The sequence below is a fragment of the Motacilla alba genome, chromosome 18, assembly GCF_015832195.1.
Source record: "Motacilla alba alba isolate MOTALB_02 chromosome 18, Motacilla_alba_V1.0_pri, whole genome shotgun sequence".
NCBI lineage: Eukaryota > Metazoa > Chordata > Aves > Passeriformes > Motacillidae > Motacilla > Motacilla alba.
In genome coordinates this window covers 2,784,509-2,812,119 of record NC_052033.1, presented here as the reverse complement: position 1 = coordinate 2,812,119, position 27,611 = coordinate 2,784,509, and the positions used below count along the sequence as shown (strand labels likewise).

The 27,611-nt window shown below is 49.5% G+C and overlaps 1 protein-coding gene across 2 annotated transcripts in view; it reads left to right on the top strand.

Annotated features, from left to right (window-relative positions):
* Positions 1–27,611, top strand: part of SEPTIN9 (septin 9) — a 150,363-nt gene that overhangs the window by 10,497 nt on the left and 112,255 nt on the right. The window contains exon 2 of one of the 2 annotated variants that reach the window (XM_038156851.1): positions 16,856–16,912. The exons of the other annotated variant lie outside the window; for it this stretch is intronic. Coding sequence (XP_038012779.1) covers positions 16,856–16,912 — 57 coding nt within the window. The remainder of the gene's footprint in view (positions 1–16,855; positions 16,913–27,611) is intronic. 2 annotated transcript variants of the gene reach the window in all.

Sequence of the window (27,611 nt, the reverse complement as noted above, 5' to 3'; positions counted from 1 at the left end):
AACAGCTGGAGCTGAGGCAGGGCAGGTTTAGGTTGGATATAAGGAACAGTTTTTCACCCAGAGGGTGGCTGAGCACTGAACAGGCTCCTCAGGGAAGGGGTCACAGCACTGAGCCTCTCTGAGCTCAAGGAGCACTTGGACAATGCTCTCAGGAACATGGTGGGACTCTTGGGGTGTCCTGTGCAGGGCCAGGAGTTGGACTCGATGATCCTGGTGGGTTATTTCCAACAACAATGTGTAAACAAACCCTTGGACCGGGACTGCTCTGCTGGTACCTGGAGCCTCTGTGTCCCCCCGGGGAGCCAGGGCACAGCAGCAGGGTTGGCAAAGGGAACAGCTCTGATGGAAAGCATCTCCTGGTCTCATTTACTCCACTCTGACAGCCTGCCTCCCACCCCTCACTGTGCTGTCAGGTCCATCCCACGTTTACAGGCACCTGCCTGGAGTACCTGTCACCCTCAGCTCTGCCTCCAGTGGATGATGACACAGCCTGGCAGTTTGGCCCATGTGGGATGTGGATCTTTTATAGGAACCTCCCACAGCCACTGACTTGAGTCTGGTGTGTTAATCAGACCCTTGGGCTGGTCCTTGCCTGGTCCCACTGTGTCCTGTTTAAGTTTTTTCACAGAATCATAGGACATGCTGAGTTGGAAATAACCCACCAGGACCATCAAGTCCAACTCCTGGCCCTGCCCAGGACACCCAAGAGTCCCACCATGTTCCTGAGAGCATTGTCCAAGTGCTCCTTGAGCTCAGACAGGCCCGGTGCTGTGACCCCCTCCCTGAGGAGCCTGTTCAGTGCTCAGCCACCCTCTGGGTGAAAAACTGTTCCTTATATCCAACCTAAACCTGCCCTGCCTCAGCTCCAGCTGTTTCCTTGAGTCCTGTCACTTGTCACCAGAGTGAAGAGATCAGTACTGATGCCTTGTGAAGGCTGACCTAGAGCAGAGGCTGGACAGAGTTAAAGAATAAAGCAGGGATTTATTCAAAGCATCTCCTCCATGATCCACCTTGGGCAGCACAAGAGCCCAGCCAGGGCTGCACCCAAGATGAACCCAAATGGTCCCAAAATGCACGAGCGCTCCCAGGGTCTCTCCCTTGGCTCAGCTCTGCTCCATTTGCACCTTGCAGTTCATTGTCCAGTTCCAGCTTTAGCCCAGGCACTCCCACCCTGCTTGTTTTTCTCTCTTCAGTCCACATTGTTTGTGATCTTGGTCCTGAGCTTTGGATCATTTGTCCTTGGTGCCCAGCTGGAGCAGGAATTGTTTTGTCTCCCTGCTCTGTGCAGAGAGCTCAGCATCCCCTGATGTGAGCCCAGCCCCACACACTAAAGCAGCAGAGAATCTGAAAAATAGAAAAGCCAAACCTGAGGCATCAGCGCCTGCCCCTGTGATGCCCCTCATGAGGATGTTCATGACCACAGTGAGGTCTCCCCTCAGCCTCCTCTTTTCTTTGGCTGTTGTCCTTTTCCAGAATATTTGCATTATTTGAATTCTAATAATCTCTTACATTTCATCCTCACTTGGGATTTCCATCGTCTTTACTAACCTCTCTTCCCATTTCTGCTGGGAAATGGGTGGTGGATCCTTAGGTCAGAACATAGCTGGGAGGTCAGACTTTGGATTAAAAGCTGCCTTGACACAGCCCCTAAGAACACCCTGGAAGCATCCAAGCCCAGTTACCTGTAGATTATGGGCAAAATAAGATTATAAACCAAGTAGAGACCTCTGCTTTGGGGGTTTAACAGCCTCCTCTGCTTTTCAAATCATGTCATCATAATCTTTGCAAGATTAAGCACTGTTCCAGCTGCAGGGTTTTTTAATTTCACTTTCTCATGGAATAAACTGATGGTGACAGATGCCCAGGAGCACTGGAGGTCACTGCTTTGTTTATACACAGGGAATTTAGGGAGTGAAGTATGACAGCTTCCCCTGGACAGGGACATGGATGTCACCTTCTCATGGAGCACAGGTCTGTGTGGCAGTGACCTTGTCTGTGCCTTTAACCTGGGCAGAGCCTACTGAGGGGCTTTGGGTTCCTCCAGGGCATCAACTAAATATAAATGGATAAATATATAAATATTTTTATATATAAAATATAAATGGATAAATAGAAGTGGATAAATGTGGCCCTTTGCCTGAAAAACAGAGGAACACACTGCCTCGTTGGGTTTGTGTTGCCAGCCTGGGGTGCCCTGAGCCCTGCTCCTATCAGCTGGTGCAGATAACCCAAGTGCTTCCTATTCTGGCAGCTCATTCAGACACTGATCTCAGAGCTGAGGGAGCTAATTTCCTGTATTGCTGAGGACTGAGGCCTGGAAAAAGACAAGGTGGAATTTAATTTTGCATGAGTTGAGCCATCTCAATGCATCTCTGAATCAGAGCTGGTCCCTGCAGCCTCTCTCCAGCTGATGATTCACCCTGTCTTCCTCTCGGGACCCTGGTCACTGAGGATTTCAGGCTTTCTGTGCTGACAGGCACTGACCCCCAAGAGAACACTGCATTGACCTGAGGCTGGGCAGAAGCTTCCAAAATGGAATGATAGAACTGGGATTGTGGGTGTGGAGTTGGAATAGAAGTGTGTGATATCACAGGGTGGAAAACTCAGAGTTTAAGGGTTTAGAATAGGTAATATATATATATATAAAGCAAGATGGAGGTTTTAGGGCAGAGACTGATCCTTCTTCTTCACCTTCTTCTTCTCCTTCTTCTCCATGGGTTTGGGTGGGTTTGTGCAATTGGATAAAAAAGTCCTCATTGCGGGCCATGGGTGGTTGGTTATTGGGTTAAAAGTGAAAATGATTGAGGTGTCATTTCTTAATTGGACAGTTCATCCTTCAAAGGCCTTGTAGAGAGAGATGGGGCTCCATTTTTAGTTTGTTAGAGTGAAGTGCTGTAGAACTCATGGTTTGTGAGACTGTAACATGGATCAGATCTGGTAAACATCTGAGTCCCAACAAGAGATTCCGTCTCTCGCATTTAATCCTGACCTTAGCAAAAAAACCCCAAAGATTCCACATCTTCCCCCTCCATCTGGGACTGGAGGTGACTCAGTGCTGCAGAGCCCAGCTCCTGGTGGCTGTGGCTTCCAGGTACTGCTGGGGTGAGGAGTCAAACCCTCTGGAGATCTCAGGTTATGATCCCATCCTTCCTTCAGGCACTAAAGCAGGTGGCTGCCACCTTTCAGCCAGCATCAAGTGTGTGGTGGCTGCTTGGTGTGGCAGCAGCATCCCCCTGCAGCTGGGGCTGCTGCCCCTGACCTGCTCAGGGCACAGCTGCTTGAGGACAGGCACTGTCACAAATCTGATGTCTCAGACATGGCAAATGCTCTTCTCTGGCTCTGAAAGTGCTCACAGAAAGGTGCTTCAGTGGAGAGGAAGAGGGGTGCCAACAGGAAGCTGGCTGAGACAACAGAGAAACATTTTCTACTCATGATCTCAGCCTCTGGAGATAAGGCTGGAATTTTGACTCCCCCAGAGCATCCTGCCTTGGCCCCATGTCAGTCCTGCAGCTTGGGACAGGGGAGGGAGGTCCCTGCCTGGGTGATGCTCCTGCCAGGGGTACAAAAGGTGGTTTGGGCTGGAGGGATAAGGCAGTGCCATGGATCCCCTCTGGACAGGAGGTGCTGGAGTGCTCAGGCTGCAGAAGATGCTGTGTGTGAAAGGTCAGCTCATGTAATGAACTCTGACCATGGTGTTGGAATCATCAGAAGTGACCTGAGCCTCCAGACAGGGAAATATCTCTCAGGTGTGGCTGGCAGCAGGCTGTGCATGCCCCAGGGCAGGTTTCTCACTGTGTGGTTCACTCCCTATGGCTCAAGGTGCCTGTTCAGGAGCTCCACCCGATGCCTCAGGTTTTGGCTTTTCTATTTTTCAGATTCTCTGCTGCTTTAGTGTGTGGGTCTGGGGGCTTCATATTATGGGATGCTGAGCTCTCTGCACAGAGCAGGGAGACAAAACAATTCCTGCTCCAGCTGGGCACCAAGGACAAATGATCCAAATCTCAGCCCAGGAGCACAAACAGCGTGGGCTGAGGAGAGAAAAACAAGCAGGATGGGAGTGCCTGGGCTAAAGCTGGAACTGGACAATGAACTGCAAGGTGCAAATGGAGCAGAGCTGATCCAAGGGAGAGACCCCGGGAGCGCTCGTGCATTTTGGGACCATTTGGGTTCATCTTGGGTGCAGCCCTGGCTGGGCTCTTGTGCTGCCCAAGGTGGATCATGGAGGAGATGCTTTGAATAAATCCCTGCTTTATTCTTTAGCTCTGTCCAGCCTCTGCTCCAGGCCAGCCTCCACAGGGCATCACACCCCGCTGGAATCCCCACTTGGCACCACGCGGGGGCTCGGCAGTGCCAGGGTCAGTGCACCAGGGTTTGGGTCACTCAGGAGTAGCAGCAAGTGCCTTTTTTGTGGCAAGGATTTGCATAGTGGAGACTGAACATCTGGATTGCTGGGGTGAGTGATTCGGGGGGGTTCTGGATGGGACCCAGGGCTCCACTGCCAGCTCCGTTACACCGAGCACGCCACGTCCCATGGACAATGCTGCCTTTCACCAGACCCACAGAATAGGCTTTGTGCCTCCTGTGTGAGCCCTCTTTCTCTCTAGAAAGGCTTCCTCAGAGGCTGCAGGCACTGCTCCATGACTTGGAATGGTTTTCACCTGTGCCAGGAGTGATTTCTCGCTGCCTTTTGCCAGGGCTGGGCTGTTTGGTGGTGCCAGGTGCTTTGCTTTTCCCTTGCTGGCAGCTGGAGAAGCCCATTAGAAGGAGGAGTTGCCCTGGGACCTCTTGGTACCTGGAGAGAGGCGTGTGTAATCATGGAGTAGCATCAAGAGGTGGGTTTTGTATCTGGGCTTTATTTAAATGAACCCATTGCTAATTTTCCTGCTGCTCTGCTCTAGAGCATGGCTTGGCAGAAAGGGAGGTGCTGGGTCTAGAATTATTTTATTCATAGAATCAAAAAGTATTCTGAGGTGGGACACGCAAAGTTCATCAAGTCCAACTCCTGGCCCTGAGCAGGACAGCCCCAAAATCCCCCCTGTGCCTGAGAGCATTGTCCAAACTCTTCTTGAACTCTGGCTGGGTTGAGGCCATGACCACTGCCCTGGGGAGCCTGTTTGTGCCCCACCACCCTCTGGATGAAAAATCTTTTCCTAATATCCAGGCTAACCCTCCCCTGGCACAGCTTTTTGCTGTTTCCTTGAGTCCTCTCAGTGGTCACCAGAGATAAAAGATCAGTGCCTGCCCCTTGTCCCTTAAAGATTTTAAAGGACAACCCAACAGGATATTGGCACTTACATATGGATTCCACATCTCGTTTTTAAATGAGCTTACTGCTTCTGTGCTGGGTATCTCTGATGGATTCTGGGGCACAGCATGGGCCATGGGGACCTGTGAGAACCTGGCCCTTCATTAAATGCTTTGAAATAGTTTATAGAGAGGGGGCAGAAGGAGAGCACACAAGAAATTTAATCTTGGAGTTGACTGGCCCCTCACAGACAGAGCTCTCTCTTCCATCTCCTAGTCAGAAAGACCAACCATGGTCCCCAAACCAGCTACACGAGTGGCTTGAGAGTCGTCTTGTAAGATCCAGATGGAATTATGCTGAAGTTTGTAAAGGAACTTCTGCAAACTCCAGTGAAAGCTGATCTGCAGCATTAGGCACTCAAATATGTCCTGAGTTTGGCTGAAGTTCTCTTCCAGCTTCCCTGCTGTGACCACTATTAAATATAATTGTAAGATACAAGGAAAAACACCATAGAATGTTATTAGTTTATGAGACTGGGTTGCCTTGGCTACTTCTGAGGTAGAATTAATAGGAGAAAACCCTCAATTGTATGAGGCCAGGGCTTCATTGTACTCTCAAATTGTAATTTCCCCTCTCTCCCGTTTAAGGACAGCGGACATTATCTCAGGAATCTATAGATAGTGTCTGAGTCACTCTTTAAAGCACAGCTAAAATGTAAAAACATTAAATAGTATATCCCTGAAGCTCCTCTGACCAGGGGAAGTGTTTGACACCTCATTTTACAGGCAGGAAAGAGTATGTGAAGGAGGAAAATTACGTGCAGAGAGTCATGTTGGAGTCCTGATGGTGGCTGAGCAGTTCTGACTCCTCTGCTTGCAGCTGGCTTTGCCCCATGGCTGAGCTGGTCCTCCCACCTCAGTATCTGCCCAGGGCAGCATCAGCTCATAGGAGCAGAGAATCAAGATGTGACTGGGCTTGGGATCAAAGATAAATGTTCATTTATGATGTCCCAAATGAGAAAACTGCCATTCTGAGCTCAGGTTTGTTTTTTTTTGTGTAGCCATTGAACCACAGCTCAGAGTTTGGGCTTTCTGACTTTCAGGCAATTCTGTGCAGCATCAGAGCACCCCAGGGGCATCACTGTGTGAGCTGTGTGGTGCTGAGGGTGTTCAGGCTGTGCTGCACTGGGGTTGCTCAGGTGGAAGGGCTCTGGCAATGTTTGCAGCCTGAAGCATATTTAGAATGTATACATCTGTGTGGAGGGAAAAGTGGCCATTGTCTGCTTGATCTTGACACTCTTCCAAGGTAGCCTGTTCTCAGTGGAGTGGCCAGACAAGTTTGTGGATCTTCACCCTGAATATTCCTCTGTGTTTCTGTCTAGAAAGGGATTTAGGGACCATGGGCCCTTGGCTGCCCCATGCCTGGAGCTGGTTCCTTCACCCACGTGTTACCTGGCTGCAGTGGAGCATCTCTCGTGGGGCAGGAAGGAAGAGGACACTTTGTCCAAGTCTGGGGTGAGACTGGGACTTGCACCTAAGGAAAATCCCAGGCTGAGCTTTTCCCTTTTCCCATCTGCAGAGTCAGACATTGCTCTCAGACCCAAGGCTGCCCTGTTTCTCCTGCAGCTCTCATGGGGAGCTGCTCTCTGGAGCTGGGTGTTCCAGACTGTCTGGGTCTGCTTGGGGTGTCCTGACCCCATGGGTCACCCTGTGGGTCACCCAGGCTCAGGAGAGCCCTTGACCCCTGCCCTTTGTCATCTGCTGCCTCTTTGTTCTGGGCTTGTCTCCTTTGTACGTCCCCACCCCTCTCTGGGAAAAATCAACATTTGCCTTGCAGAGCCTGGCCAACAGAAGGGGTCTGTATTCCGTCCCGATGGCAGCCCCAGGCTTGCAGGGCTCCCTTGATAAATCCAGTGGTGTTTGTTGCCAGGGGGACCCTCTGAAACAATTTTGGGAGTTCTCTGTGTGTGAAATGAGCAGGGAAGCTGTGAGCGGTCACTGGGGCTGAGAAAAAAAAGTGTTTGCATTGAGGTTAGAAGAAGATGGCAAGAAATTGATTTAAACTCTAAGTAAGGATGGCTTTTAAATTTTGTTTTGTTTTTAATCTGAAGTACCACGTTGCTGCTTTGTGTGCTAGAGCTGCACATGGTGCTGGAGCAGAGGGGCAGACACGGTCTGGGAGGTTTGCACCAGGACTTCTCCAGTGTGGTCACAGGCAGAGCATTGCAGGCCTGGGGGAGTGGGGAGCAGAGCTGCAGGGTGGCTTGGGAGTATTTGATCCATATGGAAATACCATGCTGGAGTTTTAAGATTCCTTTCCCTCCTTCAAATCTGCCTGTGGTTTTCTCCAGCTAACCCATGGCCATTGCCAGATGAACCTGAGGGAGTGAGGTGCACTCCTGAGGCTGGAAGCTGTGAATGTTGGGGGGTTTTGGAGGGTGAAGGATGAGCACTGATTATTTGTTTTTCCTTTGTTTCCATAGTGCTCCGAGTGCTGAGCCTTATCCCTTGTCCACTCAGGCTCCTGGGGACACTTGTGTTATTAATGTTAATTAACTCACACGTTTCTAGCTCGCTGGAGCTCTTGTGGCAGCTGGTTAATGTAAGAGTTTGATTATTAAAGTGAGAGTTATTTCCTTCTTTAGCAAGGCTGCAGCTTGGATGGGTTCAGATGCCTTCCCTCCTTCCCACCTCTGCTGGGATGCTGCAGGTTCTGCAAATGGGACCGGGTCCAAGCTGCTCTTGCCATGACTTTACAAACTCAAACCCCCCTCATTCAGTGAAAACACCACGAGGCACCTGTTCACTGAACTCCAGTTCTTGGGTCCTGCTTCTCTCTCTTGGATTTTGGCAGGTAAGGGCTGTGAGCAAGCGAGGAGTGTGGTGAAGACAGAGAAAATTTAGAGGGACAAGATCTCTCTGGCAATCTGTTCGGCATCAACAGTGAACTTGGAGGGATTTTAGACTTGACGGTGGTTACCAGGTCCATTCCCAACCAGCAGAGCCTCACAAGAGCTGTTTTTATTCCCACACAAACCCTTTTCCCTTGCCTCCTGCTGCTAAATAAAAGAATCCCCCAAGCCAGCAGAGCTGACAGCACATATAAAAGACCCATTTTTGCAGGCTCTTTCCAATTTATGTGGACATTGGTGGTGTGAATATTCATCTGCACAAGTCATCTGCTGTGGTGACGTGGCACCTTCGCCGCTGCCCGGATTACTGGAACACTCCAACCAGAAGGATCACAGATGATGACTAACACACTTTTTATTTGTATGAAAAACTGCTTGTGCTAATTTTTTTTTTTAGTGCTTTCATGATTGTCCAGCGTATCTCTGAATGAGTATCAGCTGTGAGGAATTTGTGGTCAGTGAAGAACAGATGATCACGAGGGGTGGTGAAATGATCTTGTTATTTCTATGAAGTGAATATCTGAGGACTGAGCTTACTCACCTCAGAATAAACTCATCGGGAGAAGAGGGAGTCTCTATTGTTTGAAGGCCATTTAAGCTCTTGAACAACTTGCCAAAGCACTTGAAATAACTCCAATGTTTTAGTCTTGACACTGAGATTGAAAGTCTCCAAAAAGCCAAGACTTATTTCAAGCACGAGCTTGAATCCATGCTGACCAGACTGAAGTGTGTGCTGTGGGGTTTGTGGGTCAGCCAAGGCAATTTTCTGGCCTTAAGCTTTATGGACGCAAAAATTGATTTCCTGAGAATTACTGCAGTTTAATTTGAGTTAACAATTTGAATCAAAGCCCACATTTGAGCCAAGGTTGAAGTGCTGTGTCCCCTGTCACCCTTTACCAGCATGTGCAGGACTGGTCCTTCTACCTAACAGCCCTTTGCTGTGGCCAGACCACTGCTGGCCTTGGGGAAGCCTTTCTAACACTGCAAAACCTGAGGCCCGAGTCTTGCTGCCTCTCATCATCAGCACAAGCTTTTGGAACATTTTTTTAATGTTAGAATGCTTTTGGCACCTGCTGAAGTAGAGTGTTGTGGTAGGAATAGATGCATCTTGCTAATGCCAGTTTTCCTGTGGTTTCCTTGAGGGTGATTTGAGAGTGGTTTCCTTGAGGGTGATTTTGACTCAGGCTGGGTTCTTTTAAGTGTGAACTCATGGCTCTGTGTGCTGGTGAGCAGGGTTGTGTGGCTCCAGCTCCCATGGGAAGGAAATTGGTGGTGTTTTAGGATGTCTGTGCTCAGCCTTGGACCTGGACATGGCTTGTTGGTGCATCTAGGCTGTGTTGGAGAAGGCAGTGGAGCACTCCTGAATCTGCAATCAGTGCCCTTTGGCCACAGCATCCCTCCATCCCTCCCTCCAGCATCCCTCCCTCTGTGTCTCCAGCATCCCAGCAGCATCCCTCTCTCCATCCCTCCAACATCCCTCTCTCCATCCCTGCAGCATCCCTCCACCCCACCAGCATCTCTCCATCCTGGCGAAAGCTCAGTTTGCTGCCAGGGATATTTGATCCAGAATGAAACCATGCACTAGGATTGAGGGTTTTTTTATTTTTCTAGCTGTGCTCAGCTCCTTTGTAAAGAGTTTCTGTTACACAGAATCTGGAAAAGTGTCTTTTATTCTTCAGTGCATGTTTCTGATTAGTATTGGAAATGAACATGAATTTTTTTCCCTTTTTCTTTTAAACTGTATTCCTTTTGAGGTTAATGTTGCAAGTGGATTTCAAGCTAATGGAAGAGAAGCTGTAATTGTGTGGCTCACTGGACTCGGAGCCATAGAGATTCTTCTTCCTTTGCTAATCTGCACACAGATGTCCCTCCCTCTGCAGTCCCCTGTGTCCCCAGCTGTCTGCAGTGACACCTCCATGTGCAGGCTCTGCCTCCAGAGATGTCCTGTGCCAGCACTGGAGCTCTGCAGCTCACCTGCAGCTGCCGCAGCGTTGGAGGAGCCGTGGAGGCGCAGTGATTGTGCAGTGTGGATCAACCCATGGGTGGGATTTCCTCCTGTTTACAGCTCCAGGTCTTCTGCAGTCACTCTTTTTCATCTCTGGAGCTTTCAGAGCCTGTCTGGGTGAAGCAGGGTGAGATGCAGCTGTCAGTGAAGGTAATTCACTGCCCACTCTCTGGATGGTACCTGTGCCATGGGTACAACGAGAGAGATTGCACACCCTGAGAGCTCTGGGAGTGTTGAGATGGACCTGCACAATGGACAAAGAGTGGACAACCTGTCCCAGCAGTCTGCACTGGTACCTGGGCAGGGCAGTGACATCCTTTCTGTCCTCTATGTGCTCCAAGGTGACAGCAGGGGGGCCTGGGGGGATGGCAGAGGGCCAGGTGGGGTGGAGGAGGTGGGGCTGGGTGTGTGCAGTGCACAGGGGCTGCAGGTCCTGCCCTGGGGGGAGTCAACCCTGCCAGCCTGTGCTTTAGAAGCTGCTGCTGGTGTGTAGGTGCTGTGACCCCTCTGAAGGGTTGTTCTGCTGAGGAGCCCCCACCACCCCAGAGCTGGAACCATCCCGAGGTGGCTCCGTGATTTTCCGGGAGCTGTACACCCCAGGAAGCCAGGACAAGTGTGGACATGCCCAGAGCAGCTCTGTTCTTGGATGGAGACATCTCCAGAGCTGTGTGGACACCCTGCAGTGCTGTGCTGGTGGAGAAGGAAGCTGAATTATCTGATCCCAGACCCTGCAGTCAATACATGTAACAGAAGCGAGGGTCACGCTGGTTGCTCAGATGAGCTGGTGCCTTTTTGCTGACTCCAGCACAGTGTGGGATGGCTCCTGCTGGTTTGGCCCATCCCTTTCCATCACCACCTTTGTTTGGCTTGGGTTCTTTTGTTTGTTTGGCTTTGGTTTTTACTGGACTGCGTAGAGAGAGCGAGTTCCTGAGCTGCATCCTCCATTGTTTGTCCTCACCGCGTGGTTTCTGTTGATGATGGGGACTGCTCACTTGTCCTTTTGAGTTGTACATCATGGCAGTGTAGCAGCCTGGATGGCTTACAGTGAGCAGAAAATCAGTCTCACGTGGGCTCTCTTCGCTGGTACATGTATGATGGCTTTTCTCCTTGAGCCAGGTCTATGAGCTCTCAGAGAACCTATCACACCTGAGATAGCCCAGCTACCCCAAATGGCATAAAGCCAGCAGGATGGCTTCTGAGGTAGTGTTGGAAACAGAGAGGTTTTAATAAAAAGCAAAATAACAAAGCTCTTACAGAGAAAAACCAAGCCAGGGGCAAGAGGTTCTTGCTCCTGCTAAAAACACTCCTCAAAAGTGATTCTTTCTTTTGTTCTCTTCTTTTTCTAGTGAATTACTTAGGCAGGACTTTTTGGCCTCTGTCCAATTGGGTAGCTCTGGGTTTGAGGTGAAGTCCCAAAGGTCCTATGTGGTGTCTTTTTACCAAATTGAGGAGAGAAACTTCTGGGCTTTTTGCCTTTTTAGGGAGATAAAGGATGATTTGGTCATTCTGCCAACAGGGGACACATTCCCACACACGTACCGAGAAGGTTTGGATTGTATCATCCAAAAAGTCTGGTGTGTTCTGGAGAATGTATGCATTGACTTTGTTGGAGATTAACGTCTCTGGCAATTCCCTGGTTAGCTCCAGCTGCAGATTCAGCCAACTCAGCTAGGAAAGTCCCACTGGAGGTTTCTCCAGACAGCCTGGATTCCATCCCCTGCAGCAGGGTGAGCACCCAGAAGGTGCTCCCATTTCAATACTGGGATGCTTTACTACTGTGTTTGCAGGCAACCCCCGTGGCAGGGAGGAATGATGGATCTGACTCCATCTTCTCAGAAGGCTAATTTATTATTTTATAATACTATATGATATTAAAGAATGCTATACTAAACTATACTAAATAATACAGAAAGAACACTTACAGAATGCTAAAAAGATAATAATGAAAACTCGTGACTCTCTCCAGAGTCTGACACAGCTTGGCCCTGACTGGCCAAAGAGTGAAAACAACTCACAGCAGAATGCAATGGAACAATCACTTGTGGGTGAACAATCTCCAAACACATCCCACATGTGAGCACAACATAGGAGAAGCAAATGAGATAATTATTGTTTCCCTTTTCTCTGAGGCCTCTCAGCTTCCCAGGAGAAAAATCCTGGGTGAGGGGATTTTTCAGAGAATGTAAATGCTGCGCTTTACATCCACTGTGTTACATCAGCAGCTGCAAGAAGCATGAAACAGTGGAAAACCTGGTCCAATATTGTCTGGAGGGAGCAATTTAAAAGTGAGCCTGGCACTGACAGATCGTAGGGGCAGTTCTGGGCTTTGTCAGTCGTGAAGAAGACCCCAGGGAAGCCCAGAGGTTTTGGGTGCTGCTGCCTTTCTGCTGGGCCATATGGCCCCAGCCCGTGGATCTGGAGGGAATTAGTCATTGATTATAAAATGGGGAAAAAAAAAACTTGCTCAGAGTGAGCCAAGGTGGGGCTGAGCTGGGCTTGGTCCTGCTGAGGCACATCCGCAGGGCTGAACGAGCCGCGCTTGGCCTGGCTCATTTTTAACTGTTGGGCTCTTCCGTTCTGAATTCCTCCTGGTGGGAAGGAGGGGGAGAATTCCCAATTTCAGCTAAATAAAGCACAGTGCACTGTGGTTCTCAGTCCAGTGTGCTCCAGTGCCTTTCCAGCGTGGCTTGAGAGCATTTGCACAGTGCTGAGGGAGGGCTCACAGACACTGTGTCTGCTCTGGAAATGTTTCATTTTCATCTCACAGCTCCAACGTGGGGCTCAGACTGCTGCTCCCAGGCTATAAATAGAGGTAACCCCAGAACAGGCTCAGCAGCTGATGCTCTCTGCTCCTGCCCCCTCCCTGCCTTCTTGGCAGTGTGTTCACAGCAGCATATTTTTAGCTGTTGCTTTCTCGTTATTTATTTTGTTTTTTTGCCAGGCTGCCAGCTTTCCCTGCTGTTTATCTGCTTTCCAGGACTGTGTCTGGATCCTCCCTCTGGAGGGGCAGTGGGGCATCCCAGATAGCAAGCTTGGCTCAGACTCTGCAGCTCTCCCTCCTCTCTCTAGATTTGCTGTTAAGGTATTGAGCTGCCTGGATGAATTTCGTGTTTGCTCCTCATTTTCCCTTTGTCTGAGAAGGGATGAACAGCATTATTATGTATTATTAATGTTGTTAACAGGCAGTGAAGCAACAGCTGTCAGAAAAACCTCTTCCTAAAGCTGCCTCCAACACAGAACAAATCAACTCAGCTCGTTGAGAAAAGGGTGAGAATGGTAATTCCAGCTCCCCAGAGAAAACCTGGGAGACAGGGCACACAAACAAACCCTCAGAAGGGATAAAAGCCACAGAAAGGCTCAGCCATGGATGCTCTGATGGCTGTGCTGGATGCTCCAAGTCCTGTGTGTGTTTTTCCACTGCTGAAGTCGTTGCTGAAGGGAATAAAGCTGATTTCCTCGATGTGATCCTGTCCAAGCTTGTGAGCTCCTGGTTCAGCTTCCGTCCTGCCCCGCCGCAGACTGAATGAAGGCTTTGAACATGAAAGGCTGCTCTAACCAGCTCAGCATGGCTGCAGATCTGCATTCCTCAGCCTGCCACCCATCAGGGATGGTTTTCTCTGCTTTTTGAGCCATTCTAAAAGCTGGATTTCAACACTGCACCTTCCCTGCACATGGGGAACTCAGAGGTGGTGTGTCTGCAGGGAGCAGAGCTGGGATGTGACTGCTCTTGCAGCCTGGCTCAAGAAAAGCTGTTTAAAAATCTATTTAGGCAAATTAATTAGGGCTTTTCATTCTTGCTAACATCCAAAAAAGCATTTAGAGAGGAAAAATAATTTTAGAAAAGACTCAGGGACTAGGAATTAGTGCACACAGGGAACTCAGAGGTATTGTCTCTCTGCATGGAGCAGAGCTGGGATGTGGCTGCTCTTGCAGCCTGGCTCAAGAGGAGCTGTTTAAAAATCTGTTCAGCTGTTTAAAAATGTTCCTCTGTTCAGCAGAGGAAATAGGGCTTTTCATTCTTTGCTAGCATCCAAAAAAGCAGTAGGCATTTAGAGAGGAGAAAAGAATTAAGAAAAAGATTCAGGGACTGGGTTTAATAGCAAAAATATGTTTAAAATTTAAAATTCACGAGTTCCCAGAAGCTTCACCCCTTGTCCTGCTGTCAGTGATGGAAAGTGAGGCTGGCTGATGGGTGTAGCACCAATCTGCCCAGTTGCAATGCAGGTAAAGCTCTGGAGCAGACAGGCTGGGTGTTCATCTGAGGGGGTGCACAGTCCTGGCTCTATTTTTGGCTCTTTGGGGGCAGGGAAGGGCCCTTTCTGAGGAGGGAGATGGCTCTGGGTGGTGCTGCCCGTGGGTTCTCCCTGTGTCTTCCTTTCCCAGGAGCAGCCCTGTGGTTCAACCACATCACGTTGTAGGCACAGAGGCTTTTTATGTTAGGAAAGGAAAGGGACAGAGCAAACACACATGTGCATATATATAAAAATTTATATACACAAGCGCAGGCTTCTGAGCATGAAATGCTTTTTCCATGTCCAGCTGCCAGGCAGCACTTTTCCCTTCCCTCCCTCTATCCCAGGCCTTACTGGTATGAAAGTTTTGCTGCCTTTTTTTCTATATATATCTATTTCTTTTTAAATATTTTTTTTCCTTGTGTGATGCACTCTTCTAGCTGACAAGGTTTGTAAGGTTGTGACTCCTTTACAAATCACAGATTAGAGCTGTTCTGCATCTTAAATTGATGCTGTTTTAATCGCTTTGCTTCTTGTCCAACAGATCTGGTAGATGGTGAGAAGATAATTTAAATAATATAATTGAATGGCATCTCTCTCAAATCCTGGGGGTTTCCTACCCCTTTGCAGGTGGAAACCCTGACCCAAGGTTTTTGTGTGCTGAGGCAGGGTTCAGAATGAGCTGAGGAGCTCCTGTGGCTTGGCAGTTCCAGCTTCTGCTGCCCAAGGTGATGGACCCTGTCCTTGAGCTGGTGTCTATCCTGGACCCCATCCTGCTCCTCCAGCAGAACCCCCAGAGGCTGGAGAGCCACCAGACCTTCTGGGAATGTCCATCCCAGGACATCAGAACATTTGGGGGGATTCCAGGATACAGCATCTCCCCTGAGGTGCTTCACTGCTTTTATTGCATTTACCACTTTAATTGAGGTAAAAAACCAGAAACTGAGGCACAAATCCATGGCTGTGTTTTAACTAATTGGGAATTCTGGGGATTTTAGGGAGAATTCAGGTTCTTGCTGAGTGGAAAGTGAGTGCTGTGGCAATCATTGTTTTACAAATAGGCAGCTGGGTTGGCAAAGAAATGAAACAAGTTGATGATGGCTTAGAAATGTTGCAGTCAGCAGGTGCCATGGCTTGCCTGGAGTCTGGGAGGCAGGCAGGCACCTGGGAATTCCTGAGGACTCTGAAATGGGTGTGGAAGGGGAGGTGCATCCCCTGTTCCACTGCTCTGACCTCACAGCAGTGAGGGCTTACACTCTCAGATCCAGGGAGAGTTTCATGTTGTTTTGACCAAAAAACACCTCAGGAGAGACCTCTGCCTTTCCCTGAAGATGATGTGTTTCCAGCATGTGACTGCATCCACTCAGAGAGGAGTCTCTGTAAGTGCAGGACTCATGCAAATCCTTAAATTCCTGTGCTCTCCTCTCCCAGCAAGGAAATCTGCCTCAGGAAGTGCTGCCCTTCTCTCTAGGATAAAATATCCTGGAGTGAGACGTGAACGTGAATGTCCCACATGATGATTTCTAGAGTCCCCTCTGGTGTTCCTGGAAACCCTAAATACATTTGTGGGTTTGCTGTGTTTGAATAATTGTCCTGGATTGCCAAGCAAACTGTATTCTGTTTGCCATCTGCATGGCAGCTCTCTGCTGTTCTGGGGGCAGTTTTCCTTATCTCTTCCACACCCAATCCTCTCTCAGGGCAGACATCTGCTGATAACAGGCCATTGAATGCCACTGCAGGGCTGATAAGAACTGCAGCATCCCACTGGGAGAGGTGAGCCCAGAGGGAGGAGCCAAGCATTCCTTCCTGGATAGAATCTGAGCTTCTGGAACACCAGCACAGCTTCTCCACTGGATCTCCCAGAGGAACAGCAGCTGCCTCTTCCACTGGATCTGCAGAGGAAGACTGCACCTTTCCACAGGATCCCTGCTCCAGCAGAACCAGCCCTGACACTCCAGGAGGGCTGCAGCCACAATTCCAATGGCACTGCTGCCAGCACCCTGACCCACAGGGTGTCAGGCTGTGTTCTGACCCTGTCAGTGCTGTTTTGGTTTGCTGCATTGTTTATTTTATCCTTTTATTTTCTTCCCTCATAAAGAACTGTTATTCCTGCTCCCATATTTGATGCCTGAGAGCCCCTTAATTCCAAATTTATAGCAATTAGGAGGCAGGATCGGGTTTACATTTTCCATTTCAGGGAAGGCTCCTGCCTTCCTCAGCAGACACCTGTCTTTCCGAACCAAGACAATAATAATGTTTGTCATCTTCAGGGAAAGGTGGAGGTCTCTCCTGAGGTGTTTTTGGTTAAAATAATGTGTCACTCTCCCTGGATCTGAGAGATTATTGTACAAAGCAGATTCCTGGCAGAACTGTGCCTTGTCAGACACAGAGGGACAGCAGGGAGGTAACTCCATACCTCACACTCACATGGATTCCTCACTCCAACCTTCTTCTTGCTTTAGGAATCGCCCGGACCTCCAGCGGGAGACTTCGGAGGCTCAGCGACCAGACAAGCCCGAGTAAGTGTGTGAATTTCTCCCTTTGAAACCTCCTCATCCAATTAAAAAAAAAAAAAAAAAAAAAAAAAAAAAAAAAAAAGGGAAAAATAGGGAATAGGGAAAATAAGGAATGCAGGAGGTGACACTCAGAAATCTTATTTTCTGCCATGGTTTGAAAGGCAAAGCTTGCTGCTGATAAATGAAGAGCTCTCTATGCTGCAGAAAGAAAGCAGTACATGTAAAAAAAAAAGTGAGGCATATATATTTTTAAAAGCCCCAACAAACTATGAAAAGAGAGAGAATATAAAATATTCCTTACTGTATAATGGGTCCAGAGACAATAATTCCCAAGCTCCAACCCAACTCAACACAGGGCAACAAGAAGCAGGAATGGCCTGTGGTTGAAATCCACTTTAGTCATTAGTAGCTCTTTTGGACTCTCCTTAGCTGTTATTTTTTATTGGATGTGCAGATTTATGGATTATAAGTGCTTGTGGCTAAATTTGCAGCCCTAATTGCAGCTTAATGTTTTGGAAGCTGCTTCTGATTCAGAAGGAAGCAGGTGGGAGGGTTTGTTTTTCTTGCAGAAGGTGTTTCCCAGCCTCAGGAAAGCAGCAGCAGAATTCCCAGTGCTGGGGAGTACCTGAGGCTGTGTGCTCTGTTTGTGTGTGCCACGTGCTGGGGCTGTCCCTGGGGATTGTCTGCAAGTGAAAAATGTCACTGTTCTCATCTAAAATATTCCAAGGGAAGCTGAGGCAGCCCAGATCTGGGCTTTTCCTTCTGTCATTCCCTTTTGCTGGCTGCCTCAGCCCCTCTGATGAGCCTGTGCTGCTCCTGGTTCAAACCCCTGTGGGGAGCAGTGTGTCTCCATATCAAGGTGCTTTCTACATCCCAGACATTGTTCTTCCTTAGCAGCTGCTTTGCTGCCACTGAAATCTTCCTTTGTGTTTCCTTCTCTGATACCACACAATCCTGAGGTAATTACAATCCTACCTGTAAATTTCAACAAGATGGGCACAGATAATTCTTGTCATATTTGGTTTTTCCCTTTAGAAGTTACTGATGTTCCTATTTCGTAGCTGGGGGAAATGGAGCAGCAGAGAACCTGAAAGCTGTGCCTTGAGCAGTGCCTGTGAGAATCCTGGAATGGTTTGGGTTGGAAGGGACCTTAAAGACCATCTAGTTCCAGCCTGGATGACCTCCCCTTGCCATTGCTGCCTCATTTTCTCTGCTCCCTGTCCCCCCCAACCCCGCTCACCTCCTCAGCGCCCTTAGTTCAGCTTTCATCCTCTCCTGTCCCCTTGGTCTCTGCCACCCAGTTGCTCCCTCCAGGCTGGATTTGCTGTTTCAATCCATCTTCTCAGCCCTCACATCCTGCCTCAGCTCCCAGATGGACTTATCAAAACAGTGCTTTCAGCTCTTCCCTCGGCGTGGGTGGCAGCACAAAGCCACCCTGGGGGTGCCTTCCTGGAGCAGTGACTTCAGTGCTTTGCTGGGAGCAGCCACCAGCACGTGTGGGATGGGGATTAGTCACGGATGGCTGCTTGAACGTGCACTTGAGCGCCCTGGGAGCTGGGACACTGCCTGCCTGGCCCTCCTGAGCACTGCTGGCCAGCACAGGGACAGCTGTGTGTGGCACAGGAGAGGGTGGCAGGGGCTGGCGCGCTGTGGCACTGCCCTGCTGCTGGCAACTGGAGCTGCACGGCCTTGCGCCATCACCATCGGCAGTGGGAGGATGGAATTATAGTCAGAGCACCCCAAACTGGTGTCGAGTGGCAGCAGAAATGCATTGAGTGATGGTTATTGGGGAGTCTTGGTGTGTTGTGTGACACAAAGTGTTGTGTTCGTGACAGCAAGAGGCCAGGAGGGCTGAGCTGAGTTTTCGAGCTGATGCTTCCAAAGTCGGCCACCAGCACAGAGCTGGCAGTTTGGAGCTGCAGTGTGTGTTTATCTTGTGCATATGCACAAACAAAGCTGCTGCCTCAGCCCTGGCACCGCCTGCTCTCATGTGCAGACAGGACAGAAGGGGGAATTGGTGCAGCTCCAAAGGGAGCTGGGGTGTAGGGAATCCATGTTGACAGACACAGCAAATTTGTTCAAGCTTGTTTTCCTCAGACTCTAATTATATACTTTTCCACTTTTCTGGTGAGAGACCTTGTAAATTTTTAATTTTTTTTTTCAAGTTAAAAAATCAAATGAGCAGTTCAGTCCTTCAGTTTACATTTCAGTAAATATTTATGACTCCATGTAACTGCAGCTCAATTTCCCCTTGTTTCAGGTCCAAATTTTCCCCTCTGCACATCTGGCCTTGCACCCAGAAGCTTTTATTCCTGTAAAAGATAAATTGGGGTTGGGATGACTGAGCAGTGGTTGCAAGTGAAGCGTTGCAGGAGGGGCTCAGTTGTTTTGGGCTCTTTGCCACCCTAAACAAAGAAAGGGGTGACGTGCATTCCCACAGCCACCAGCTCCTGGGATCCAGAGAGCTCCTCAGGCATCCACGTGCTGCCTTGGGGTGTGCAGTGAGGGTAGGAACCTGCAGAACTGATGCTGACCTCTTTTGGAGACTTCATTCTGCCGCTCAGATTCCCTGGTCCCTCTGGAAGGGGTCACGTGGCGCTGGCATCCAGCAGTGCTCAGCTCCAGGGCTTTGGGGTGCTTTGCTTCAAACCTGCAGTGCAGCCCCAGGTAAGCCCCTCGGGTGGGGTTCAAATCCTTCTCCAGCTCTTCTGGAGCCCTTTCAGGTACTGGGAGGGGCTCTGAGATCTCCCTGGAGCCTTCTGCAGGTGACCCTCAGCTGGCTCCAGAGCAGAGGGGCTCCAGATCTTGGAGCATCTCCATGGCCTCCTCTGGACTCTCTCCTGCCCTTCACACCCTTCTTGTGTTGATGGCCCCAGAGCTGGAGGCAGCAGTGAAGGAAGGGATCTCAGGAGAGCGGAACAGAAGGGCAGAGTCCCCTCCCTTGACCTGCTGTTCACAACTTTGCACTGCAGCCCAGGACACCTTTGGCTTTCTGGGCCAGCAGTGCACCTTCCTGGGTTTTATGGAGCCATCAACCAACACCCCAGCCCCCAAAGGAATAGTCTTGATCCCTTCTCTGGCCAGCCTATCGTCTTGGTTTGGAAAGACAGGTGTCTGCTGAGGAAGGCAGGAGCCTCCCCTGAAATGGAAAATGTAAACCCCCTCCCTCTGAATTGCTATAAATTTTAAATTCAGGGGCTCTCAGGCAAAAAATATGGGAGCAGGAATAACAGTTCTTTATGAGGGAAGAAAATAAAAGGATAAAATAAACAACGCAGCAAACCAAAACAGCACTGACAGGGTCAGAACACAGCCTGACACCCTGTGGGTCAGGGTGCTGGCAGCAGTGCCATTGGAATTGTGGCTGCAGCCCTCCTGGAGTGTCAGGGCTGGTTCTGCTGGAGCAGGGATCCTGGAGAAAGGTGTAGTCTTCCTCTGCAGATCCAGTGGAAGAGGCAGCTGCTGTTCCTCTGGGGAATCCAGTGGAGAAGCTGTGCTGGTGTTCCAGAAGCTCAGATTCTATCCAGGTAGGAATGCTTGGCTCCTCCCTCTGGGCTCACATCTCCCAGTGGGATGCTGCAGTTCTTATCAGCCCTGCAGTGGCATTCAATGGCCTGTTATCAGCAGATGTCTGCCCTGAGAGAGGATTGGGTTTGGAAGAGACAAGGAAAACTGCCCCCAGAACAGCAGAGAGCTGCCATGCAGATGGCAAACAGAATACAGTTTGCTTGGCCATCCAGGACACCTGTGCTTGGGGTTGCCCTGATCCACATTCAGGACGCTGCCCTTGGTCCTGCTGAACATCCTGAGGGTCACATGGGCCCATCCAGGTCCCTCTGGATGCTGTCCCACCCCTCCAGGTGTTGAGGGCACCAGTTGGGAATGGCGTGCCAGGGAAGTTACTCCCACTTCATTTTCCTACAACTGTACCTGATGAATTTGAAGCAGAGAAATATTTGCTGACATTTGCCATGTGGAGCAGTGGTGTGTTCTCAACTCAGCCAGAAAAGAGCCCAGAGCAGTTGGAGCGGAAGGAGCAGAGATCGTGTTCCTCTCGGGCAGCCAGCTGTGCTCTACTTTGATTTGTTTCCAGCCTACAACTCAGTTTTTGCTAAAGAGGAAGGAACTTCCCTGGCAAGGGTAGCACGAGGAGAGGGTCCATGAAAAGGCAGAGTTTAGTGATTTAGCTAGAGCAGCACATTTTCCCCGTGTAGGTGAAGGCAGGGGGGACGATCCCTTCCAGCTGTGTTTCAGCAGCACTGCTCTGGCCCAGTGCTATTTGTGCCTCAGGTGCTTTGTTCAGAGAGGTCCCAAAGGGCTGGGAGGGGAGCAGGTGCCTCAGCTTTCCTGTTTCACAGCCTTTGTGTGGCTGTGAGGCTGCCTGGGCCGGGGCAGGCAGGGCTTTTCCACCCAAAGAGAGAGCACAGCCCCGCTTCTGCCTCGTCAGCAGCTGGCTGAGGATCAGCCACAGCTTGTCCCAGTGCTTTTTGGAAGTGCAGGGCATAATTTGGAGAGGCAAGAAGTCAAGGCCAGCTCTCTGGGCTGTGTTGGAAAGGGGCACTCACTGGGACCTTTGCTGGGACAGCTTGTTTTGTACTGTGTACATGCTTCTCCTGGGCAGAAAGGGGAGGGAATCCCATGCAGATGTTGTTTGCAGCAGCTCAAGCCCCTTGTTCACCCATCGTGTGGATGGTAGCCCAGGTAGCTGGGCCAGAAGCCACAGTGGGGCTGGGGATGCAGGAGAAGTGAGGTGGTTCAAAGGTGCAGACTGTGATTTGAGCCTGTGAGCTTCTGCTCAGGGCATGAGCTCTAGGACCCCACTGCCACACTGACACTGCACTGCCACACTGTCACTGCACTGCCACACTGTGCAGGGCACCCCGGAGGTGTCTGGTACCTGGGATTAACAAAAATAAAAATATTATAGCCTTACTTGTAAATTTCAACAAGATGGGCACAGATAATTCTTGTTTTATTTGGTTTTTCCCTATAATAGTTATTGATGTTCCTATTTCATAGCCGGGGAAAATAAAGCAGCAGAGAACCTGAAAGCTGTGCCCTGAGCAGTGCCTGTGAGTGCAGGGATCCTTCCCCGTGGGCACTGAAATGGAAAGATGTGAGGCCAGGTGGGTGGAAGAGCTGAACACACATAGCTGTGGGCATAGTTTAAATTGGCATCACTGCTTTAACAGGGACAGCAGGATTTCAGCAGGGTTCACTAATTTGGATTGCTCAAAATTCATGGTGGATATGACAACAGGTCTTGCTGTTTCCATCCCTTGACTCAGTACCTTGCCCTGAGGACCATCTCCTCTCTTTGTGCCTGGAGTCTGAGAGAGGACAAGTCTAGAAGCTGGTTTCTGTGAGGCTGGGGGTTAACCAGAGCAGAGAGATAAACAAAAGGAATGTCAGGAGCCAGGGGCTCCTCACTGGAGCGTGCATGATGGCTGTTACATAAGCAAATCCAGAGTGCTATAAAAACCATTAGGTGTGTGAGGGGATTGTCCTCAGGGGAGTGCTGTCACAACTGTCCCACATCTGCAGCTCTGCCACTCACAGCACAGCCCGGCACGTGTCAGTGTGGCAAACCGAGCTTGGGAACCTCCTGTGACCCTTGGTGCAGCCCTTCAGCTTCTCCTGCATCTGTTTGGAGCTTCCTGCTGGCATCCTGGGATGCAGGTGGGAGTGCAGCACCCCTGGTGCAGCTGGAAGCTGGGGGGGTGCACAATGTGCACTGTGGTGTCAGCGTCTCTTTGGTGTGTGGTGAAACATCCTCAAGCTGCACCAGGGGTGGTTTAGATTAGATACCAGGAAAGATTTCCTCTCTGGGAGGGTGGTCTGGCACTGGAACAGGCTGCCCAAGGAAGTGTGGAATTTTTGGAAGTGCAGGGCATAGTTTGGAGAGGCAGGAAGTCAAGGCCAGCTCTCTGGGCTGTGTTAGAAAGGGGCACTCACTGGGGCCTTTGCTGGGACAGCTTGTTTTGTACTGTGTACATGCTTCTCCTGGGCAGAAAGGGGAGGGACTCCCATGCAGATGTTTGCAGCAGCTCAAGCCCCTTGTTCACCCATCATGTGGATGGTGGGCATTGCCACTCACAGCACAGCCCTGCACGTGTCAGTGTGGCAAACCGAGCTTGGGAACCTCCTGTGACCCTTGGTGCAGCCCTTCAGCTTGTCCTGCATCTGTCTGGAGCTTCCTGCTGGCATCCTGGGATGCAGGTGGGAGTGCAGCACCCCTGGTGCAGCTGGAAGCTGGGGGGGTGCACAACGTGCACTGGGATGTCAGCATCTCTTTGGTGTGTGGTGAAATGTCCTCAAGCTGCACCAGGGGTGGTTTAGATTAGATACCAGGAAAGATTTCCTCTCTGGGAGGGTGGTCTGGCACTGGAACAGGCTGCCCAAGGAAGTGTGGAGTTGCCATCCCTGGAAATGTTCAGAAGTCGTGTGGGTGTGGCACTCAGGACATGGTTTGGTGGTGAGCACAGCATTGCTGGGTTAATGGTTGGACTCAATGAACCCTTGGAGCTCCTTTCCAGCCCTAATTCTGTGTTTGCAGCCCAGAGGTGCCTTTTGCTGTGGTGGGGCAGCAGAGGGGTTAACTGGAGCCTGTGGTCACAGCCTCACGGCTCTGGATGTGTCCTTAGATGAGGTCATAGGAATTTCTTCGGGCAGCCTCTCTCTATTCCCCTTTGTCTGAGGCACCAAACCCGTCACCCCAGCTGTGCAGCTCTCCTGCCAGTGTCCCCAGCAGCACCCGCTGCCCTCGGGCTCCCTGGGGACAAACCCTGCCTTGACACGTGTCCCTTCATCCCACATGGCCCTTCTCCTCACCAGGGCAAGGCAGCAGAGGCTGCAGCTTGGCCACCAGCTGGGGAGTTTTTGTTTCTTTTTTGGTGAGGTGGGAATTAAATGTGTGAGATGGTGTTTTCTGTTCGGACTCAGATGTTTATTAGTTTTTATCTATATTACAGCCTTATAAACTCTGAGTTCTACAGTACTTTAGTAAAGTAAAAATGGAGTCCTAACTCTCTTTCTACAAGGTTTTTTAATGATAAACTGTTTAATTAAGAAATGACACTTAAATTATTTTTACTTTCAGCTTAATAACTAACTACTCTTGGCAATGGGGACTTTTTTATCTAAGTACACAATACTTTCCAAACTGAGGAAGAAGAAGGTGAAGAAGAACTAGTTCCCACCCTAAACCTCCTATTTTGTTATATATATTGCAAATATATATATATATAAAACATAAATATATATTATTTGTTATATATATATAAAACAAATATATATATTTAATATATATTTTTTATTTTTATATATATATGTATATAACTCTTTCTTAAACTCCAAGTTTTTTGCTCTGTGATATTACACACTTCTATTTAAATTCCACATCTATAATCTTATTTCCATCATTCAATTTTGGAAGCCTTCTCCACGGCCTCAGGTCAGATGTACAGGAAAGGGGTCGGTGCCTGTCGGCACAGAAAGTCTGAAATTCTCAGAGACCAGGGCTCCAGCAGCCAGGAGAGTCCCCTCTGCAGGCTCAGCTCTGCAGGTGATCCCAGCTCTGGGCAGCACGAAGCTAAAGCAATGAGGCTGCTCCCAGCCAGGTGCCTGGTTCCTGCAGGGACACACAGAGGAGCAAATTCAGCAGTGCCCCATGGAGCTCTGCCTCCCCCAGCAGGGAATGACCACAGACCTCAGGTGTGGAGTGCCCCCCCTGTTTGGGGCTCTCAAAGAGGGTCAAGAGGACAAGACTAATGGGAGGGAGGGGTCCAGGAAGGAAAACATCAGCAGGGGATTGTGGAAGAGTCAATATTTATCCGAACCTCCTTCTGCTCTCCCAGGAGGGTGAGGAGTGCCCAGTCCTGCCAGCTGCTGTAGATTCTTCAGCTCAGGAGTGTTAAAGAGTGAGCAGAGAGCCTGGGGAGCAGCGAGGGATTTCCAGCAGCTTGAGGCTTCCAGGCAGAGAGGTTGAAAACCAGCAGGGGGGAGAGCTCTGACAGGGACTGTCCCTGAAGATAAGTCCCTCCACGAGAAACTCTGTGGGCACCATCCCAGGGGGCTGTGTGGGACTGGGGCAGGAGGGGCCGGGTGCTGCTGCTGTCACAGCCACCCCAGCTCTGCCTGGTGATGAGCTGTGTGCCCTGGGTGGGCTCTCTGGCTCAGGAAAGGAGTAACTCAGGAGGATCTGAGTGATTTGTGTGCCCCTGTGTTGAGCAAAGAGAGGTTTTTGTAAGAAGTAGCCAGGGAGTGGCAAAATAGTGCCTGGTAGCACATGTGGAGCAGCTGAGAACTGCAGCCTGGGCAGGGCAGCTCCTTGTGTGCCCAGCTGGGGAGGGGATGGAGTGAGAAGGCAAAGGAACAGCTGGCAAAGAGCAGGGCAGCAGCACTGAGAGTGTGAGTGCCTCTCTTGGAAAGAGGAGCATCTCCTTGGTTTGGTTTTAAATTTTTCCCAAATGAAAAGGACAGTTTTAGCCAATATTTCCTTTCTTCCCCATCACCAAGGCTCGTAGAAATGTGAAGGAAAGGTTTTTAGAGCTAACAGTCCATGGAGGCTCAGATCCTCTCATTGCTGGCCCAGTGCAGCCTGGGGGCAAAAGGCACAGAGTGAATATAATGGAGTAACACTTGATTGAGTTGGAGCACTTGACTGGACCTGTATTTCCTCATGTGAAAATGCTTCACTAAACATAATTTGATTTAGGAATGCTGCGCTCTGCCACACTGTCCTCCCTCTGTGCTCTCCTCCCAGATACCCAGTGAGCTGAGATAGCTGAGATAACCTGTACCAGAACCAGCTGAATCCCCATTTTCCTGCCTCTCCAGGCCCTGCAGGCCTTTGGCTGCTCTGGCTGCTTCCTGCAGCTTTGCCAGTGCAGCCTGAACCCCTGATCCCTGACTGGGCTTGCAGCTTTCATCCTCTGCAGCTCAGGGCTGGGGCTGTGAGGTGATGCCTGGCTGAGGTGCTAAAGCCCTGCTGGTGTGGGAAATGGATTTGTAGAGAGTTCTTAAAAACCACCTATTTCCTAATTACAAAACACTCTAAACACTTCTTAACCTAGCAACTTTTTACCACAATATTCTATAAATACCTTATAACTAATCACCTAAAACTGGTCTTCATAAACCTTACTACAATGCATCTTTCATAATTCTATTTCTCTAAAATATCTAATCTTATTATCCTTTAATACTTTTTTCTAACTCCATTTCTCTCTCAACAGTATCAACCCTAGTTTACAACATTTCTAAACCAGCATTTCTTATCTCAAAATTTACATACAGATGCACGCTATGTAACCTTTCTATTAAACTTCAAAAACTCTCCACAAATCCATTTCCCACAGGTGGAAGTGGCCAGCTGTGACTGAGTGACTGCTCTGAACCAGGCAGGAAAGAAAACAGCTCAAATGGGTTGCCCCAGGAACCTGATCCCAGCATAAAACTGGAGAGGCAGGCAAGGAGCAGCAAATCAGATCTACCTGAACACCTGCAGGTGTCAGTGCCACTGCTGGGGCTGGTGACAGTAGCCCTGAATCTCCTCCTGGCCTGGCAGAGGTGTGTGACAGGGAAGGCTCCAGCTGAGCCTGGCACAGGGCTCGCTCCACTTTCTGTTTTCGTGATTTCCTTCCTTGCTTTCTCTGCACCTGGCAGTGCTTCCTGCTGGCTGCCAGCCGTGGCAGCGTCCAAACCTGGGAGGGAAACGTGCACCCCGTGCCAGAGCAGGGCTCCTGCTCCTGCCTGAGCACTGCTTGCTCGTGGAAGTTGGGCTTGTTTTTACAGCAGATAGCAGTGGTTTCCCTAAAGTTGCTCCTGCATCCTCCCTCTCCTTGTGGCTTTTCCAAAATTAGCCCTTGGGGGATGTTACTGTGATATTTTTTATGAAAATCTTCTGTTAAGATTTTTCTCTTATTCTGGTTGAGAAGTTTTAGAAAGAAAATGTAAACAATATCTATTTGATGGCTGTGGAATGTGGTTTGGAGGTTGTTTACTAACAGGTGTATTTTTGATTGGTCCATGTGAAGTATTTTTATTTAATGACCAATCAAAAATTTAGTTGTGTCAGACTCTCTGAGACTCACAAGCTTTTGTTATTATTTTTTTAAGTTTTTGCTAGCTTTCTGTTTGTATTATTTTTTAATTCTTTTAGTATAGTATTTTTAATATAATACATATCATCATATAATAAATCAACTTACTAAAAAATGGAGTCAAGATTCTCATCTCTTCCCTCATCCTGGGACCCCTCAAACACAGGAATGTCACAGAGGGTTTGAACCCCAAAAAGGCAGAGCTGGCCAGGACAGAGAGTTCTCTGTCCTCTTCCTAAAATCTGGGTGTGCTTGACTTCCCCTCAGCCTTTAGCAGCTGTGCTGGTTTTGCACGGGAGATGGTAATTGACAATCTGTAGAACAAAACCCACTGCAGCAGTACTGCTGGAAAACGGAATGTGTATTTGCTTTCTCTGTGTACACTTGCACAGTGCGCAGACCGCTGAACACCCGTTCCAACAGACATTTGAGAAGCTTCTCAGAAACTAAGAAAAATGGGGAATTCCCAGCCCTGGACCATGAGGGTCACTGGAAACACACCTCTGAAGGGAACAAACCCCCATGTTGAGAGGGTGCCCCTCTCTCAATCACAGGCTCCCCGTTATTTACCTTTTATGCTTTGTGAGCACTGCAGCTTT